The following is a 21,275-nucleotide window of genomic DNA, read 5'->3' as shown; positions in this document are numbered from 1 at the left end:
CACCTTGTTTGTGTATGGATACACATGTGCCACTGTATCCATCCTCACCTTCCACCCTGTTTAAGAAAGGGCTCTTTTGTTCATCACCCCTGTGTATACCAGGCTAGCTCGCCTGCAAGCTTCCAGAGACTCTTCTGTCTCCAGTTTGCATGGTGCTACACAAGCACTAGGATTACAGACACACACTGTGTCTTAGAGTTTCTATTTCGACATAAAGGAAAACTGGTTTACAGTTTCAGAGTTTTAGTCCATTATCATTATGGCAGGGAACATGGGGATGTGCAGGCAGACACAGTGCTAGAAAAGGAGCTAAAAAGTTCTTACATCTTGGCATACAGGCAACAGGAAGTGGTCTACCTCACTGGGAGTAGTTTAAGCACAGGAGACCTCAAAGCCCACCTCCACAGTGACACACTTTCTCCAACGAGGTCACACCTACAAGACCATGCCTCCTAATAGTGCCACTCCCTCTGGGGGGCATTTTCTTTCAAACCACCACACATGACCATACCCAGGTTTATTGTGGGTCCTAAGGATCCAAACTCAGGTCCTCACATTTGTATGGCAAGTATTCTACCCCGCAGAGCCATCGCCTCAAGCCCAGATAAATGAATTATTAAAGTACTATGTGTTGTGATGTGCAAGATATGCACAGCCTGCTCAACAACAGAAAAACTGGAAGGAGTTTACACTTTGCTTGAGAAGGGAAAACAACTATGGAAAAATATAATAACCAAACCATGTGGTAATGACTAACTACCAAGTGATTTAGTTTGTTTTTCGGGTACACTAGGTTAATTCATACATTTTACAATAAGATCTGATTTTGAAGTAACTTTTTAGATTTTCATTCTACTAACATTTCCTACTGCCTACTATGTGCCAGGTAAGCTGACTAACATTTTTCCAAGAGTGTCTCATTCAACTGTCACATCTTACAGATGAAAGCAGTAACCCTGACAGAGTGCAGTGACTATACAGACAGCAGAGTGACACAGCTAGTAACATCCATCACTGTCTTCCAACTCTACGTCCAAGTGTGCCATGCTATTGTCTACATACCAGAGCCATTTCCACGCCCTCAGACTGGGTTTCTAACTGCATTTTCACTCTTCCTTTGGCAAACAATACAATCACCCACTACCTGTCCAAAAGGCGTGAGAAGGGACCACATCAGATCACATTGCTAGAGTCTAGAGCCTATTATAGCACCAAGTGCTAAGAGGAACATGGGTGAGTGACTCTTTCAAGTTGTATTAAACAGTGTTTTTGATCATTACATGTGATCAGATGTTCAAGTGTTTGGCAATACAATAAACTGACTGTTCCTTTCCTTTCACATCAGTAGTGAGTTCAGTACAATCTCATCACCCATCAGCAAAGCCTCTAAGTGCAAACTTAAAGCGGATGATTCACAGTTTGTTGAGAAGGGGAAATAAAACAGTGCTTATTGTTTTCTACAGAACCAGCAATGTTTTCAAAATTCAGAAACTGAGCAGCTGGATGACTACTAAAAAGTAGGGTTGCCCCTTGATCCTTGTGCAAAAGACTGTTGTTGCTCCATGATCAGTAGCTGAGGGGTGCAAGAATTCAAGTAGCATTTGCTGTACAGTATGATTACTCAGAGAGAGAGAGAGAGAGAGAGAGAGAGAGAGAGAGAGAGAGAGAGAGAGAGAGAGAGAGAACGAGAACACAGGGAATCGTTATGTAAGATGGGAGGACCAAAATCCTCACTTCTAGAAAGCATATGACACTGCACCTGGTGTAAGCTAGGTATTAATACTGGATAAATGTAAACTGAGAAAATGACTTAAAAGCCTATTGAAATCATCAGCTGTTGGTTAAATTTGGAAGGAAAAGTTCAACCAAGGGGATCTACACATGTTAGGAACTCAAAAATACTCAAGATATTTTATAGAGTCAGAACAATCAAAAATGACAATATTTAAAACTGTTGAATTAAGAAAGCATGAATTTGACATCTTATGCTAAGTCATAAGACTGGAATACTAATGAGCAATCTCATTAGAAATAACGAAACTAATTCTGGAGCAGAGCTAACTTTACAATCTGTCCAAAATAAATGCAAGGTGGACCCATCTTACACCTGAAACCTACCACTTACCCTCTCTATCTACTTCCTTTGGGCTGGAGAGAGGGCTCGCCATTACTAGGCACACAACCAAAAATATAAGAGTGCTTCAGTATGCCCGAAGACTTAGTGTCCAAAATCTTAAACCACTGACGTTAATAACAAACAAGTCATTAAAATACATTCTCCGTTCAAAAAAAAAGTGTGAGGGGAGGCCCTAACTGTAACATTGGTACAGGTAAGGATTTTCCGAAATAAAGCCTGAACGTACACAATGAAAAAGCAATTTAAAAAGTAAAAAGCTTAGCACACACAGCTTTACTGATCTCCAGCATCGGGGATGTAAGCGCTGAAGCCTCCTAGAAGACCTAGAACTTTACATTTATATACAGGCTGCTTCCCAAAAGACGCTGGCAAGAAATTCAAGGCGAGTATAGATACTTCACGATAACTCTAGGAGAAAGGACTACTCGAAGACTCTACCTCACCAGAGACTAGCCAGGAACCAACTACCCCTCGTGTCTCGGTCGCAGGATCGTTATCCCTTAGGGATGGTAAACACGCACACGCACGTACACACACGCGCACACTCACACATACACACTCCGCACCTCCGCACCTGGACCACCCGAGGCAGAGGTGCAGGGTAAAGTGAGTTCACGCTCCAGGACAACGCGCGGCTCACCCAGGCAAAGAGCACCTTTCGCTGGAGACAGCGTGTAGTGACAGATGTGTCACCTGTGCAGGAAGGGGGGCGCGAAGGCATCCTCCCAGGCCAGGACCCGACACTGGGGGCCCGGTGCGGGCAAACTTTCGGCTCCCTGCCCAGAGCCTCCCGGGACCCCCGGACTTGCCTCTGCCCACGAAGCCCCGCCCTCGGCCGGCCTCCCCAGCCCGCGCCCCCCTTGGGCTGCGCGCGCGCCCCAGCGGGCTCCCAGGCGCGCCTCCGCGGCCGGCCCGGCCGGCAGAGGGCGGGGTCGCTCACCGGTCCGCAGCTCGTGCTTGACAGTGAGGAGCTGCTCGCCGCCGTCCCCGCTGGTGCCCGCGCCGCCGCCGCTGCCGCCGCCCTCCCCCTCCATCTTCACCCTCTTTCCGATCGCGCGGGTCGCTCTGAGGGGACCCTGATGGGACAGCAGACGCCCCGTCTCTTCCCAGCCCCAGGAGCCGAGCTGCGGCAACGCCACAACTCCGTCGCCGAGGCGAGTCTCTTTCCCGCTCTGGCCGCGCAGCTCCTCCGCCTCCTCCCCTCAGCGGGCACCGCTAGTACGCCGCAACCCCGCGCCCCGCGCCTCCACCTCCTCCGCCAGGCCGCTCCGCCCACAGCCTGCCAGGGAGACGGCCCGAGCCCCCAGCGCTATTGGGCGCAGTGCGCGCGCGTCTGCGAGCGCCCGTTCCCATTGGGCGGCCGGCCCAGACGTTTCACGAGCCGCCCCGCCCCGCTGCTCGAATTGTTGTTGCTTGGCGGGGAGGCAGGAGAGGGAGGAGCGCGGACGCTCCGATTGGCAAGACCCAAGATTCGGCCCCACCCACTGGCTTTGGTGCGCACGCGCACGGAGGCCTTCCCTCTCCTGACCTCCCCAGAATGGTCACACCCCTTATTCCCCAGCTTCGATCTGTTAGTAAACAGAGTCTAGTAGTCAGGAGGCGCTTCGGACCTCTGATTGGCTACTGCGGAAAGAGGCGGGGAAAGGTGATTGGGCCGTTTGGTCCGCCAATCACCGTGGACAAAGGAGGGTCCTGCTGAGAAGCACTTGTCACCCACGTGTTTGCGCGCGCGTGTAAGAGACCTCGGACGCGATGTAGAAATGCGTGACCGTCTGGGAGATGCCATGTCCTCGTAAGATGTTATTCGCTGTAGTTAGTACTAAAATAAGTTAAGTGGATTTTGTGTTTAAGTACAGGGGCCGGCGAGATGGTTCTGTGGGTAAAAGTGCTCGCGGACAGCCAGAATGCAACGCCCCTTAACTGAAAAGAGAGAACGAACAACTTGCCCTGGATACAGTTCTACAATACCCATCACACACACACTCACACACACAAAGCAAAAACAAGTTTTTAAAAATTAAGTAAATACAGGTAGTTCCTACATAAAAAGCCAAGGTTCTGGCTCACGATGAGAAATTGGTTTTTTTTGTTTTGTTTTTTTTCATTTGTAGCTCAGTACAACCTTGACCTCCGGTCCTTCTGCCACCACCTCTCAAGTGCTGGAATTAGCAGCATGTGGTGCTGGAGACTGGACCTGAGCTTTATGAATGCTAGGTAAGCATTCTCCCAATTAAGCTACATGTGCATCCCACATTTTTGCATGTTTACCAGACTCTTCCCAGGCACCAAAGGGTGTGTAGAGCCATGAAATAGGATACAATTCCTGCTCTTGAACAGCCCTTAATAGAAATTGAGAAATGGACAACTTGCATAATATACACAGAAAACTATAAATAATTTAAACAAATCTGGAGCAATATAAACCATTGGAGAATCGAACAGATGGCAACAATCATTCTCAAGGTTTTGGGGGCAAGAAGGAAATCTGAACAGTCAATTTAAAGGACAAGTAAGACAAAAATATCACTGCCGACATTTCACACAGGTAACTGTGAGCCTCAATCAACAGGAGACCAAGTACTGCTAGGTGGAATGATTGATAGTCTGAATGGAAATGTAAGAGAAACAAAGCAATAGGCAAGGTGAGTGTATCTTTATTATTCTTCTTGCTGGAAAAAAAAACCTTCCAAAGGCAACTTAAAGAGGGAGGTTTTTTGGCTCACATTTGAGGATAGATTGGATCATAGAGTGGGGAGGCATAATGGTAGAATCAGGAGACCACTGACCTGATGTGTCTGTTGTAGTCAGAAGCAGACAGAGATGAACCATGGCAGTCAGATTTCTTTTTATTGAGTCCAGGACTCCAGCACATGGGATGGTGCTGCCCACAGCTAGGGCAGATCTCCCCTGTTAAACCTCCCCAGAGAAAACCTTAGAAGAGACACCACCAGGTTTGTCGTCTAGGTGATTCTAAATCCAGTCAAATTGAGAATGAAGATGAACCATGTCAGTAAGACAATGGAGAATCTTAAATGCTATACTGAATTGCAGATTGTATTAAGTGCATGAGAAATCCCACATACTAGTTAGAAGAGCAAAGCCATTCTCTTGTAACTCGTTATTTTATATGCGACTAAAAGGAAGGGAGAACTCTCAGGGAAGGAATCTACTGTGCGTCTGGCACTGTAAGCTTAATTTATGGTAGCAGAAATAAATGATAATGAGAAAAGACATGAACATAAATAATCTAAAAATGATCTTCTAAATTGAGCATGGATTAAATAAGGGACTGGCAAACTACTTTCCTGTTAGAGGCCAGATAGCAAATTCAAGGTTCTCTGAGCCATATGCTCTCATTTATAACTACTCAACTCCACTGGAAAGTAGTCAGAACCAGAAATAAATGGCTGTGCTCCCATAAGATGGCTTTTGTTCCCTTTGGTTTTTCGAGACAGGGTTTCTCTGTGGCTTTGGAGGCTGTCCTGGAACTAGCTCTTGTAGACCAGGCTGGTCTCGAACTCACAGAGATCTGCCTGCCTCTGCCTCCCAAGTGCTGGGATTAAAGGTGTGCGCCACCAACGTCTGGCCCCATAAGATGTTTTAATAGATATTGAAATTTGAATTTCACATGTCATAACACAGTATTGTCTTAATATCTTTCCAATTGTTTAAAAATACAAAACCCATCCTGAGCTCATGGGCCTTTAGAAATAGACAGTGGTCGCTATTTGGTCTCCATAGTTGACAGATTGCCGCCTCAGGTTACCATGAAAGAGAAAACAGGAACATCTCTGGAGCCCCCGTTAGATATAGCTCCCTGGATTAACCTGCCCAGAATGCCTGTTCCTCTACACCGTGACTACCTATTTAGCTGTGCTATTTGGAACCAAGCAATGGCTGGATGCAATTGTTCATTTGTTCATTCAACAACTTCCACACCCATTATGTACCAATTACCGTGGTAGGTGTCAAGGACACAGTGTACACAAAACAGTTGCCATCCTTGCTCTTTATAGAGCTTTCAGTTAAAGAATGGAAATAAATTCTAGGTAATCACATAAAGAAATTGCAGGCTTTCCATTATAATCACACCGTAAGGGGAAATGGGACCCATCAGGAGTACCTAGTTTAGGTTAGAGTTGCTGCAAGGCCTTGGTTTGCAAGTATTTTTAATTCTGAATCTTTGAAGATGAATAAAATTTTAACCAGGACTTTGAAGAAACTGGCCTAATGCTCACCAATCTCATTTCCTCTTCTTGAGCGAACAGGAAGAATGCTTTGTTTTGTTCTGTTTTTTGTTTTCTAGACAGTGTTTCTCTGTGTAGCCTTGGTTGTCCTGGAACTCTCTCTATAAACCAGGCGGCCTGGAACTCTCAGAGATCTGTCTGCCTCTGCCTCCCAAGTGCTGGAATTAATGGTGTGCACCATCGCCATCCAAGAACTTCCTTTTTCTGTCCCTTTGCCAGAAACTGCAAAGTTAATAAAATGCTGAGTGCTGACATATACTGCCTCCAGCCTTGAGCAGAAAATATGGCTCCTTGGATGTTAGTGTCACAGGCCTAAGGGACAAAATCCTTGATTTAGAGTGGTGTGTCTCAAAAGGGAGAGGGGACTTACATTGCTGAGGAAATGCTTAGAACAGCCATCTAGCTATGTTAGGTTAACAGTTTTTGAAAGTAGCTCAATTTTGTTTAGTTATCTTTCAGTTTGATTATATCAAGAACATCTTAATATGATGCCAGTAGTCTTCCGTGTTGCTGTAATTCGTGCTAATCTCCCTTCCTAACAAAGAAAAGACTTAGCTCCCAGTGAGAAATATATCTAGCCAGAATCTTCTTGTCTTCCTTGATTGTTTTAAAAGGCAGGCAGATCTCTGTGTTCAAGGCCAGCCTGGTTGCACAGTGAGCTCCAGGACAGCCAGTGATACAGAGTGAGACCCAGAGAAAGACTGGGAAGGGGAGGGGATAAAAGGGGAGGGGAAGGGAAGGGAAGAGAAGGGAAGGGAGGGAGGGAGGCAGGCAGGCAGGAAATTCCTATTTAAAGAATGTGATACAGGTTTTCCAATTATGATAGTGGTATGACTCTAGCAGAAATCGACCTAGAAAAAAGGATATTGGTTTTAATAGTGGTAACAATAGATGGATGGAACCAGAAACTACTGTGCTGAATGAGGTAACCCAGCGCCAGAAAGGCAAATGCCACATGTTCTCTCTTGCTTTGGTTCCAGCTCGGAATCTTCACAAGTGAGTATGCAAACAGGAATCCCCACAGAAACCGGGAAAGGAAAGGGGGATCCCAAGCAGGGGTCAAAGTATCTCAAGGAAAGAAAATGGCAGGAAACAGGCATTGGGAGAACTACAGAGGGCTTTAACTGGGGATGGGGGAGAGACCAACACAGAGGGAAAGGAAAAGGATAAGTAACAATAAGGGTTTGAAAAGCCATGGGGAGTTATGCTTTTTTATGTTTTGGCTTTTTGGGGGGCATTTGGGGGGCTCATTTAAATAAAGTTATGTCACTTGGGATGGTAATGCTACTCTCAAAAAGTGCAACAGACTATCCAATAAAAATCCCAGTACCAGGCATGAGAAACGTCCTTTCTAGTTGTCTCTCAGGGTACTTAAGAGTCTCCCAAAACAAGGCAGGCTATTTCTGTTGCCCTTGACTGAGGGCACATGTCAGAGCACCCTGTAAAAAACACAAAAAACACGTTTGTATCTTTCCATGTGTCAGAGTTTATTGGTTAACAATAAATCCACAAACTATATCAGTTTCATTATCTGCAGTTTAACAAGTAATTTTGATTTCCTTTGATAGCATGGCCTTTGGCAATCCCAGGCTCTTTTATTTTTCAGGTTTAGTTTTTACTGTTTAATTGCATATATTAATGTGAACTTGCACATGAGTGCAAGTACAGAAAGAGGCCAAAGGAGGCATTGGATCCCCTGGAGATGGAGTGACAGGCAGTTATGAGATGCCAGATGTGGTGCTGGGAACTGAACTCTGGTCCTCTGTGAGAGAAGTATGCCCTGAACTGCTGAGCCATCTCTCAAGCCCTATTACATTTTTTATTCCAATCTCAATTATTAACATTAACTCTCAGATCACACATTATATTTCACAGAGTGATATGTGTGAGACACACACACACACACACACACAAATACAGAATGTTTACAAAACTGTTGAAGTAGCCTTTCTAAAGATTGAGTCAGGGATCTGATATGGGTTCCAAAAGAATCATTACAGGTGGTTAGATGCCGTAATTAGCACAGTTGGAGAGCTGCTGAGAGTCTCCAGAGGCATGGGCAGTGTGGAGGGAAGGCACAGGATTGGCTCAAGATGGATGGATGGATGGATGGCTGGGTGGATAGCAAGCAATTTCGTGTGACTCATGTCAGGCAACGAGACTGTGCTAAGCTGAAGCCCTGGAGACCGTCAGTTTCTGCCTGTTGGTTCCTTGATGCATGGTCATCGGGTGGTCAGGTAACAGCAATTGTCACTGTAGTGTTAGGTATTTCTCATTTTATGGGGTCTGCGTGATTTTGCTGCATCCTTCATTGGCCTAGAATGCTCCATAAGTTCACAAACTTAGATTTTTTTATACGATTGCATTCTACTTTTAAAAAAAAATCATAGATGAACTTTTTTTGTACTTGTATGAATAATTATTATTCTGTGCCTTATGATTCATGCTGGACAGGTGGTGGTGTCTATGTATACAAACTAGATGCCGAGTCATTCTGCTTCTGTATTTATACTCAGAATGGAGTCAGTTGCTGCTTTTTAAAATGGAGTGTTTTAGTTAGGGGTTCTATTGCTGTGGAGAGACACCATGACCACAGCAACTCTTATAAAGGAAAACATCTGATTGGGGGTGGCTCACTTTGCAGTTCAGAGGTTCAATCCATTAGTATCATGGTGGAAAACAAGACCATACTCAGGCAGCCATGGCGCTGGAGAAGGAGCTGAGAGTTCTTACATTTTGACTCACAGGCAACAGGAGGTAGACTGTCTCACTGGGTCCTAGCTTGAGCAAAGGAGACCTCAAAGCCAACATGCACATTGACACACTTCCTCCAACAAGGCCATGTCTCCTAATAGTGCCACTCCCTTTGGGAACCATTTTCTTTCAGACCACCTCATGGAGCCACTAGAAAGTTCTTCATGGTGGCACACACCTTTAATCTCAGGAATCTTGGGAAGCAGAGATGGACAGAGCTCTGTGAATTTGAAGCTATCCTGATCTACAGAGTTCCAGGCAACCAGGGCTATATCATCTTACAAGCAAACCAACAAAGGAAAAAAATGGAATCACCCAGGGCAAGGCATAAGAGAGAGTAACTTAAAGCAGGGCACAGTTCATCTCCACAGTCAAAATCCAGGAGAAACCAGGCTGCAATTTCCTATTTCTGTGGTCTGTGGCCTCCAAGTCAAGCATCTCCTGGAAATGGAAGGATGAAAGGGAGGGGGGAATAGATGAGGCAAGCCTAAGGGCCCAGGGATGTTAGGGACTTCAGTAGCCTCCCACAAAGCAGCATCCGAGAATCTCAGAGACATGCCTCAAGGAGAAGAGTATTTCAGAATCACACCAAAGGTAAGCTGTCAGCTGCCTGGAAATCCTTCTTCCTCCTTTGGCCATGCTGTTTAACAAATAACTTTCCACTGTGTTGGAGAAAATTACAAAGTTTCTTCTCTCTGAAATTAGGAAAAATAAAAATGATTCAAACAGGAGTTTCAGGACTATAAATAAGGAATTCTAGAACAACAAAAGTAGGGGGTAAATTGAGCTACAGAACTCAAAAAGAAAAAGAAAAAGAGGAAGCTCTTTCAACTCAATCAAAACCAGAATAAACACAAGTGAAAACACAATGGAACCTTATGAGAAAAATACAAAGAAATAAAAATTGTTAAGGAAAAACGGACTATAGCGTTCTAACATGTGCATAATTGGCATTCCTGAAGTACTGAGAATAAGTGGAACAAGAGAAGAAAGTTAACTTAAACGAAAACTTAAGTCCATAGGCAGAAAGCACATACTGTGTGTATCTTAGTTAGGATTTCTATTGCTGTGGAGAGACACCGTGACCACAGCAAATCTTATAAAGAAAAACAGTTAATTGGGGTGGCTTACAGTTCAGAGATTCAGTCCATTATCATCATGGTGGGACATGGAGGCATGCAGGCAGACACAATGCTAGAGAGGTAGGTGAGAGTTCTACATCTTGTGCAGGCAACAGGAAGTGGTCTGTCTCATTAGGTATGGCTTGAGTGTATTTGAGATTTCAAAGCTCACTTCCATGGTGATATACTTCCTCCAACAAGACCACACCTACTCCAAGACCACACCTCCTAATAGTGTTACTCCATTTGAGGGGCATTTTCTCTCAAACCTTCACAATATGTCAAGGTAAAAATGGTTGCAGAGTAATCAGTAATAAAATACACAAGATAAACGTAGTCAAGAGTAGGGACTGGGGTGGAGCTCATTGGTTCCCATCAATAATAACAATAATGATAATGATGGTGACCAATTAATACTTAATGTTAAATGACAGTAAAGCCCTACAAAATTTAATAAGATAAAGATATGATTAGTGACTCATATTCTGCCAAGTTATCCCTTGGTTATAAAAGCCACCAACAGTTGTTCCTGGGAATGCATAAATTTAGGGTTGCCATATCATCGGAAAAACTGTTCATTATGAGGAATTTCACTCAACCAAGAAATGAACCAAAAGAAAGGATGTAGCTAAGATTTCTTTATATTGTTAGCTTCCGAGTAATGACACAGAGACTTTTTATTAGTTATGAAAACTTGGTGTTAGCTTAGGCTTGTTGCCAGCAAGCTCTTAAGCTTAAATTAACCCATAACATCATGGGTCAATTCCATTGGTCAATTCCAGATCTGCCAGGATCACCTACTTCTTACATTATACTTTTGTTCTACCTGGACAAGTTTTCAAATAACTTCCTAAGAACTTGTATGTCACAGGTCAATTTCCAAGCCCTGTTTCTCCCAGAAGATCTTTATCCTATGTTCACCTTTGACTGATATTTTGGCTAACTATGATATTCTAGATCAAAGGTTATTTCCCCTTGGAATACTAAAGGCATCACACTATTGCCTCTATAAGAGTTTGGAGTTGTCAGTGAGAAGTCTGGTGTGTGTTTTGCTTCCATTCCTTTATAGCCAGCCTTTTCTTTATTTTGTAAAATTTTCAATTGCTTGCTTTCTTTCTTCCTTTTCTTCCTTCCTTCTTTCTTTTTTCCTTCCTTTTCTTTTGTCCTTCTTTCTTTTTTTCAAAGCAGTGTTTCTCTGCATAGCCCTGGCTGTCCTGGAACTCTCTCTGTAGACCAGACTGGCCTCACACTCACAGAGATCTGCCTGCCTCTGCCTCCAGAGTGCTGGCATTAAAGGTGTGTGCCACCACTCCCCAGCCTCAATTGTTTTCTGTCTTAGATGGTCTAAAAAAATCAGATTATATGACAAATTAGTTGTTTTTCCAACTCTGTACCTTTTTAGTCAAGATATATGGCCATCAGTGTTGAGAGGGTCTCTTCCTCCTCTTCTCCTCTTCTCCTCTCTTCCTCATCCAGTTTGCTTTTCTATACAATTAAACTTAATTTTACTCAGTATTAGTCTTTACAGGAATCCATTCAGATGATAAATTCCAAATACTAATGCTTTATTCCCAGGAAGTAAAATTGGGTTCACTGAAAACAAACAAGCATATGTGACATTCATATGCTTACACCTTCATTTCTTGTTCCATCAACTAAGAGTGTGGCACCCATGCCACAAGCAAGTCCAAGGTATCAGGAAAAGAAAGACAAGACGTCCAGCCGTTTGTACTAAGAGAATGCATGTGCTGCCTTTATTGTCAGGAGAGAGAGAGAGAGAGAGAGTATGTGTGTGTCTTTATTGCAAGTGCTAAGAGGGCTCTTTCTTGTAGAGATGGAGGAGCCTTATATACAGGCTTACAGCACAGTCAAAAACCCCAGGAGGTAAGACAGCATGTTTTCCTCCTGCTAGATATTGATGTCAGAGGGTCAAGGCTAGGGCAGGAAGCCAGGAGTAGAAAACAGGAAGCACTTGGACTGGATGGACTTGTTGACTTACAGAGACCCCTTGGGGGCTGAGGTCCAACATAAGAGTCTCTTTCTCTCTGACCACCTTCTCCTCTTCCTCTTCTTTATCTCTTCCTCTCTCGGTCATTTTGTTGTTGTTATCCTTGGTTTGTTAGTGTGGGTGTGGTGTTTGTGTTTTGTTGAGATAGAGTCTTGCTGTGAAACCCAGGCTATCTCCCTACCTCAGCATCTCAAATACTGGGGTTACGAGTGTGAGCCACCACACCTCATTCTGCCTTGCTTTTGTATGACTTTTCTTTCTGAATCTCCTATGGACTGTTGGACCTCCTGTATTTTTTTCTGGTTCTGTTTAGCTTTGTTACCTTAAAAAAACAAAACAAACAAACAAACAAAAGCACTTAGCTTTTCATTCTACTTTCTGGAAAAGTGGTACAGCTTAAATATTCCAAAGTCCCAGGGGTTCTTCTGTAATTTAATGGTCATGTTTTTAATCAATATAAACTCTTCTGTGTGTCCTCTGTCATGCATCCTATTTCTTCTTTTGTGGAAAAAACATCTTCATCACAAGTCATTCTGAAAACATTAATGGTTCTGTTGGCTTGCACTTAGGTTTTCTTTCTCAACATAACCGTGTCCCCTATATTTGTTGATTTGGGCTGGGTTTTTTTAATTCCCTCTTCATTGTAGTCTTTCTATTTCATAATGAAGTCTTTTCTGATTATGCCTTGATGTCCTTTATTGTTCATTTGTATTTGAAAATGAAACCTCTCACCCTTAGAAGAAAAACTGACTATGGCAGGGCTTGTTTCCCTTCTTTTACTGAAAATAATTTTTTTTATACAGTATATTCTGATTTTAGTTTTATGTCTCCCAGTTCCTCCCCACGTCCCCTCCCATCCAGAGCCACACCCTTTCTGTCTCTAATTAGAAAATAAAACATCTAAGGAATATTAATCCAATAAGACAAATCAAAACAAACAAATCAGAATAGGACAAAATAAACAAGAAAAAGAATCAAAGAAAAATCACAAGAAACTCATATGCAAAGACACACACGTTCACACACTCAGGAACCTCATAAAACTCAAAACTAATAAAAGCCATGATATATATGTAAAGGACCTGTAAGATGAAACAAATTGCCCTGACTTAATATTATAAAACAAAGAACCTCCAAAGATACCATTGGGTGAGCTTTGTGTTGGTCATCTACTACTAGGCATGGGGCCTACCCTTAAGAGCGGTTAGATTCTGCATTGAGACTCCCTTGGAGAAAACTAATTTTTCATTTGCAATTGGCTGTCAATTGGAGATTGCTTCTGTGTTAGGAATGGGAACACGTGCTCACTTTTCCTTTCAGTTCTATGGACCTCATCTGGTACAGACCTGTGCATGCTGCCACAGTCTCTGTGAGTTCATATGTGTACTTGCCCTGTAGTGGATAGAAGACCTTGATTCCTTGGTGTCTCCCATCCCCGCTGGCTTTTGCTTCCCCACTTCCTCTTCTGAAGAACTCCCTGAACCTTGGTGAGAAGTATTGGATGGAGACATTCCTTTTAGGGCTGAGTATCCCAAGGTCTCTGGCTCTGCATATCCTCTGTGGGTCTCTGTATTTGTTCCCATCTGCTGCAGGTGGAAGCTTCTCTGATGATGGCTGAGCAAGGCACATATTTATGAGTATAGTCAAATGTCATTAGGAGTCATTTTATTGCTACATTCCTTTAGCAGAACAGTGGTATTGGGTTTGCTTCCCCTTAGGTCCCTGGACTATCTAGTCACAGCTTCTTGACCATTCAGGCAGCATAGTCCATGGGTTCCATCTTGTGGAGTGGGTTTTAAGTCAAATCAGGTGTTGCTTGGTTACTCCTACAAGCTTTGTGCCACTATTACACCAGCATGTATTGCATGCAGGGCCGCGTTTGTCCATCATAGGGTTTGTAGCTAGGTTGATGTTGACCTTTCACCTTTGGTATCATGCAGAGTACCTTCCAGTTATGGCAAGGCTTGTTAACTGGAAGACTCTGGGGGGGGGGGATAGGAAGTACTGAATATTAAACTATGCCGATTTCCTCCCTCTGGAGTAGTAACAGAAATTAACACTGAAATCTGATAGTGTCTCTAACTCAGAAGAACAGGAAGCCCCTCTTCTTTTCAGCTCTTGAGTCACTTTGCTTAAAGAAAGAATCCCAACCCGAGCACTCACGCTTTGGCGCTGACAGAGCCGCTAGTTAGCGCATGTCATGACTTCCACACAGCCCTGGCAGAGAGTGAGGAAGTAGGCCAAGATCAGAGTCCCTGAGAGGTGGTCCAGTGCCCATGGATGCTTTGCTGTTTGCCCGCTCTGTGAACAGGGGCTGCCCCTCCCTTGCTGGGTGGAACTGAGAGAGACTGAAAGGAGGACCCAGGCTCAATCAGCACTATCTGAGAGCTGCCTCTCCTTCATTAACCACAGCCTGCCTGGAAACTGGGAAGCAGACCAGAAATCATTTCATGCCATCCAGCCCAAGCTTCTGCAGCCATAAAACTGGGACAATAAAAATAGCTGTTTGTACTTCGGAGGATTGTTCCGAGAATCGAGGGAGATAATGTGCAAGGTGGAGGGGTTGTTGATGTGAGTAAACCGTCGCCTCTGTTGGAGAAATTAAGAATGCATTTGGATTGCACAAGGTTGGGAGAGGAAAACAAAAACTGAAAAACACCCCAAGGTTATTCAGTGACGAAATTTCCAGTCATTTCAGGGTTGATGTCATTTCATCTGATGCAATAGACTATAGTTTATTTTATATAATCAAGACTATTTCAATAACACGATGCTTAAAATAACACGATACATCAGAAAAGCTGGAGACTCATCATCCAAAGTCCTTGGAGTATCTTCGTTCCTGTATCTAAATAACGAAGTGGGAGGAGCCATTCTGAAAACACCAGTTATTAGTTTTCAGGGACTTTGTGTGTGCTGATCTGCTACAAAGAATCCCCTTTGCATTTCATGATCTTTCGAGAAATTGACAGAACTATAGTGTCAAGGCTGTGACAGAGTTCCAATTCAACTTGGTGATGAAGAGCAGGCCCTTGCGAAATTCCTTTGGTTGACAAAGTCTAACCTACTCCTGTATTGATAGTGTCTGCTTTGTCATTACTCATCATGAGACAGAATGTGTGCATTTCATATTGAATGGCAGAGATTCACATACATTCACAGAAGCAATTTTAACAACAGACAATTTGAAGATGATACATGCTGAAAGTAGAGGAATGACTAAATAACTCACATTTATAAAATGAAGGGTTTTGCACTTTAGTAATGTTCACCATACAGAAGCATGGCTTTGAATAATGCCCCCGGGATGTGCAATATAGTAAGCCTCTGGAAACCATGAGCAGGTGAGGCTTGCAGCTGTCAGAGGGGAGGCTCTTCACATCAGGAGAACACATCTACCGACCTACAAGGTGACATAAAGACACACTTGAACCTGGGAAAATCCTCAGCAGTGAGCATTTCCTGAAAGGGCTATGTATAAGCTACTACCCCATCAGCAGAGTCACCCTAACAAGAGCCAGACCAGAATTGGAGATCCAGGAGAGACACCTATGTGTAATGCAAAAGAAGCTCTGTGTGCTTACCCTAGAGCTAGCACAAAAGAAAGTTTAAGCTCATTTTAGAACATGCAATGGTCATCTCTCTCTCCCCTCCTCTCTCTCTGCCTCTCTCTCTGTCTCTGTCTCTCTGTCTCCCTGTCTCTCAGTGTCTCTCTCTCTCTGTATGTGTGTGTGCATACATGCGTGCGTGCGTGTGTGTGTGTGTGTGTGTGTGTGTGTGTGTGTGTGTGAGTGTGTGTGTGTATGTGTGTTGTCTCACTTTTAGTCCAGGGGCTGGAGTCTGAGTCATGAAAGACTGTGTTTAAAGGGGTTTGGGAATCTTTTGGAATGAACAACCCAGAAGCAACATCTCAGTAAAACATGGAGAGACTTTACCTGATCACAAACAAAAGTCATACTCATAAATGTTATAGCTCGGTTCTGATAATTGTCTCCTGACTGAGCCTTGGAGTGTTCTAGTGGCTCAAGCCCCAGTGATTGCAGCTGTGGATTATGTCAGGACAGGGGGCTCCCATAAGGATTGTATCATGAGAGACTCTTAATATGTGGGACCTTAGATAATATTGCTCCAGTGTCCTTCTCCTAGTGAACCATGGATGGGATATGTGGCCATTTTGGTCCATTTAAGATCACCATCCAGACTACTGGGTCACTGGCAGGATCTGGGCACAGCATCAGTGATCGCACCTGATGGAGCCGCAGCAGCAGCAGCAGCAGAGTCTGTGGTTGAACAATGGGAGCACTCAGCAGGTGTAGGTTCGAACAGATATGTAGTTGAAGTGCCCTATAAATCACCAAGAAAGGTACTTCTCATATAGGTCTATATTTGAGGTCCTATATGAGAAGGCAGAGCTGAGTAGTAGTGAAACTGGTGACTGGTTGCATTTTTGTCCACACGAAGTAAAGGATTAAAAACAAGGTTATGCATGAATGGGGGAAACTGAGGCAAGGAGAACAATTTTAATAATAATAATAATAATAATAATAATAATAATAATAATAATGTACCCAAAGTTGTAGATCCAAGACTGACCAGCTCTTCTTGACTTCTTTTAATCTACTGTACCATGAAGCTTTTTGGAAGCATCCAAGGAGAACCAGCAATGCTCCAGGTAGAAAATAATGACATGCTGGGGAATACAGTGAGAGCTAAGTAAGGAAGACACTTTGAACTGCATTGTGCGGGAATTGGCACTAATTTTGGTAAGAAAGGAAGGCATGATCTGGAGGTCGGCAAACTGCAGCCTACAGGGCAGCTCTGCTCATTACTTATGATCAATGAGGTAAGACATTTGAATAGTCAGTCAATCTGGTGATAGGGTTGTTAACTTAAACTTCATTTGAATACAGAATCACTCTAAGCTGGGTGGGTGACACATGCCTTTAATTTCAGCACTTGGGAGGCATAAGCAGGTGAATCTCTGAGTTCAAGACTACCCTGGCTTACAGAGCAAGAGTTCCAGGAGAGTTAAGGCCATACAGAGAAACCCTGTTTTGAAAAACAACAACAGAAAGGAATCAGTCCATAGAAGAAAGAGTTACATTCTTATTGGTAGACCTATATAATAAAATATTATATTAAACAATTAGTATATATTTACACACACACACACACACTCTATATTTTCACCAGTAACAATTTGGAGCATGAACTAGTATGCGGGCATTGTAACCCCAGCATTCAGAAATTTGAGGCACAAGAAGAGAAAATTCAAACCCACCCTACATAGTGGAACTCTCTCTCAAAATAATGGAGGCATGCATAATACATATGTATCTATTTAATATAAATTAGATGCTATAGTACTGATGTGCATAGCAACATGAGGCTGTGTAGTTAGACTACTAAGTTCAAATCCTCAAACAGCTACTTGTTAGCTTTATTTCATCAAGCAACCTTCTAAGTCTCATGTATTCCTCATCTGAAAAATTTTTAAGTGGAAATAGTAATAGTATATATTTTATTGGAATTGTATCAGAGTTCATTGATTAGTATATACAAAGTGATTAGTACATAATAAGTGCCAAATAAAAACAAATAATAGTGGGCCGTCAAATGACTCAGCAGGTAAAAATTGCACACAGCCTGATGAAGTGAGTTTGATCTCCGGAACCTGCAGTGCAAGGTGAGAACCAACTCAAAATAGTTGTCCCATGACTTCCACATTCACTTGCCATGTGCAAGCATTGCCAAAGTTCTTAAAAAAGAGTTAATCATGGCATGCGCCTCCTAACACACACACAACACAAAGGCATTTAAAACAGAGTTAACAGTGAACACCCTGAGTATTTCTTGTAGCACTCTCCTGTGTCATCTCTCATCACCGGTAGGTTTCACATAGAGAGACTACTTGTGATCCACATGGCTTTGTGAGAGGACAGCAGCAGAGAGAATAATTCACTGATTCTTGGAGCATGACTTATGGCTGATTAAAGAAATGGCTAAGAGGAAATGGAACAAGGGCCATCCCTTTCTCCTTACCCAGTGAGATGATGATACCTTCTTGTAAGTCACTTCTGGTTACCATCAGAGACACAGTGTTAGCCCAGGTAGTTAGTTTGCTTATTCATTCAGTCTTTCTTGAACCCCTCTGGGAGGCAGGGCTTCAGAAGTTGGAATGATGAATCACAGACAGCACTTGACCTTGAGAAGCCCATGACCAGGCAACAGGAGGCATGGAAACAAGTGTATACAGCAGTCCCTTGGGTATTCTAGAGGAATATGCTTAGGAACCAGGGGAGGTAGAAAGGGGCTTGTTCTCAAGCCCAGGGAATGGAATCTTCATGGCCATGACGATACCTGGGTGAAAGACTGAAGGCTGAGTGGATTCAGGCAATGCATAGTCAGCATTTCACTAAGAGGAGCGGTCAAAACAAAAGCACCAAACACCAAGATGCCAAAGCTCAGAGCTCCAAAGCAATGAGGCTGGGGTGGGGGGGCACCACGAGCTAGTCCACTGAGTCTATATGCCACATCTCCGTGACAGGTGACCTTCAGGATCTAAGAACTCCTGAAGGCTTTGAAACAGAGTGGTACCATGGGGAGAGTTTTGCTTCAGAAAGATTACATTCTAAAATAACTTTGTTTTTTTAATAATACAAGCAAGATCCCCCACATAGACCCTGATTACAGCCTTTCTGGTGCAATTAATATTGGCAGGCTTCTAAGAAACTAAATTCTTTTTGTCTTAATGATTTTCAAAATTTTTATTTTTAAAAATTTGAGTCAGCATCAATAAATCCACTCTGAATAGCTAATGATCGATTTAATTGAATTCCCCTCAAAGCGAAATTTAATAACCTTGAACCGTATTTGTTGGTAAGTGACTTAGAGGTCTGCTTTTGTCCAAAAAAAATGAAAGCTGGTGGTTTGGGAACTTCAATTTTTATGTTGAATTTGCAGTGAAGGAAAATGAATGGGTTATTCCTCACAGTGGGGCTCAGCTGTGGAGTTCTATTCTTCCTCAACCCTCTCATGTGTTCTTTCACTGAACTGGACAGTCTGTCTGTCTATGATGAATATTCTTTACTTTGAAGACATTAGCTTGAGCTCTACAAGTTAAAGAAAAACAGTTGTCAAAAAGAAGAAGAAGAAGTTAACATAGCCCAGTAGGTAGTGAGCTTTCTTGACATGCACAAAGCCCCAGGCTCCATCCACAGCATCACATATAATTAGGTATGGTGGCTGGAGGGAGGTGGAGGAAGGAGGATCAGGATCTTAAAGGTCATCTTCAGCTATGTAGTGAGCTAAAAGCCAGTCTAGATTGTGTGAGGCCCCTCTCAGTCTATCAGTGACCTCCTAACCCAAATAAGCAAGAGTATGCCACGCTGAACTTTTGGGGATGCTGTGAATACTACAACGAACACCAGTGTACAAGTCTCTGCTTGAGTCCTTGCCTCAGTGCTGTGGCTATCTATCTAAAGTAGATTATTGGACCATGTCATAATTCTATGTCTAAGTTTTTGAGGAAACACGTAACATTCTTTAGGGACCAGAATGCGAAATTACAAATGAAACTTGGATATTATATATACAAAGCTCTAAGAAGGATTCCTGTCTGTAGACATACAATAAGAAACTGTAGACTATAACCGTAAGTCCTTGGTTGCTCATCAAAAGATTAGCAAATGAGAGCCTAGGGGATGGGCTCTAGTTACTTGGGATCTGATGCCCTTTTCTTATCTCCGTGGGTACTAGGCATGTACTTGGTCCTGGGATTCCTTGGAACTGGAGTTACATATGAATGCGAGCTGCCATGTGGGTGTGAGGAACTGAACCTGGGTCCTTGACAAGAACAGCAAGTGCTCTTAACTGCTGAGCCATCTCTCCAGCCCTTGATCACATGTTTTTATGTTTTAAGTTGAAATTAATGCTTAGAGAATATAACTTTTAACAATGTACCATTTTAACCAACATCTTATTAAAGGACCATTCCCTCAACAAGCTTCAAGTATCAACACGGGACCAATATGCAAAAGTGGAATCCTAGAGGAAATATTTTGGATTTGAGAAAAATGTTCAGCAAACATATGCATGTCTTTGCATACGTTGCATTCAGTTCTGTGATGCACAAGAAATACAGGAAAGCAGTTCAATTTTCACCCCTCTATTCAAAAGAATTTATTAAGGAATCACCAACTAGGCATGATGGGAATATCTATAACCGTAGCACTTAAGAAGTGGAGGCAAGATGATTAGGCTCTCTTTAGCACATAGTGAGTTTGAGGCACAGTCTATGCTACATGAGATCCTGTCCCAAAAAAGGAGAGGGGACTATCCTTGTTCTGTCTAATTGAGTGAATGTCATGTTACAAAGCAAAAGTAGTACTTAGAAGAAATCAGCAGACTCATCCCTTGTGTGCTGGCTAGTTTCTGCCAACATGACTCAAGCTAGAGTCATCAGAGAGGAGGGAACCTCAACTGAGCGGATGCCTCCATAACACCAGGCTATGATCAAGCCTGTAGGGAATTTTCTTAATTAGTGATTTATGGGGGAGAGCCCAGCCCAAGATGGGTGAGGACACCCCTGGGATGGTGATCTTGGGTTGTATAAGAAAGCAGGATGAACAAGCCATGGAGAACAAGCCAGTAAGCAGTACCTTCCATGGCCTCTGCCTCAGCCCCTGCCTCCAGCTTCCTGCCCTGCTTGAGTTCCTCACTGCTTTTGACAATGAACTGTGATATGGAAGTGTAAGCCAAATAAAAGCTTTCCTCCCCAAATTGCTTTTGGTCGTGATGTTTCATCACAGCAATAGTAACTAAGACACCTCGGCTGCTCAGTACTAACTTTCTAATGGCTCCATACTAGTTAATAGGTAATCATAAGCTATTCATGGGCTAAAGTCTATACATACTTTCTGAAGACCAGAGGACTTGAGCTGGTAGATTGACTTCCTTATGCTATAGTGAGAAACCATCACTTGTATCAGTGGCTTTACATAGTGGCT

General features: G+C 43.2%; 1 protein-coding gene and 1 long non-coding RNA gene across 5 annotated transcripts in view; both read right to left on the bottom strand.

Annotated features, from left to right (window-relative positions):
- Rps6ka5 (ribosomal protein S6 kinase A5) overlaps window positions 1-3,199 on the bottom strand; it is a 151,935-nt gene extending 148,736 nt beyond the window's left edge. Inside the window, exon 1 of one of the 4 annotated variants that reach the window (XM_005068407.4) lies at window positions 3,078-3,199. In XM_005068407.4, the coding sequence (XP_005068464.1) occupies window positions 3,078-3,171 (94 nt within the window). In that variant the 5' untranslated portion in view covers window positions 3,172-3,199. Of the gene's footprint in view, window positions 1-2,711; window positions 2,731-2,777; window positions 2,910-3,077 lie in introns of those variants that run through there. The other 3 variants (XM_040742627.1, XM_040742628.1, XM_021226201.2) reach the window with 3 other exon arrangements.
- Window positions 3,200-7,850: 4,651 nt separating this feature from the next.
- On the bottom strand, window positions 7,851-19,770 carry LOC121139273. Its single transcript, XR_005876182.1, has 3 exons — window positions 16,836-19,770; window positions 15,500-15,670; window positions 7,851-9,833 (listed from the first exon to the last, which is right to left on the bottom strand). It is a non-coding gene; the product is annotated as an uncharacterized LOC121139273 (long non-coding RNA).
- Window positions 19,771-21,275: the final 1,505 nt, after the last annotated feature.

Source organism: Mesocricetus auratus, unplaced genomic scaffold (assembly GCF_017639785.1).
Source record: "Mesocricetus auratus isolate SY011 unplaced genomic scaffold, BCM_Maur_2.0 Super-Scaffold_15014, whole genome shotgun sequence".
In the NCBI taxonomy this organism is placed as follows: Eukaryota; Metazoa; Chordata; class Mammalia; order Rodentia; family Cricetidae; genus Mesocricetus; species Mesocricetus auratus.
Note: the sequence above shows the minus strand (reverse complement) of the source record. Positions and strands in the feature narration are given on the sequence as shown.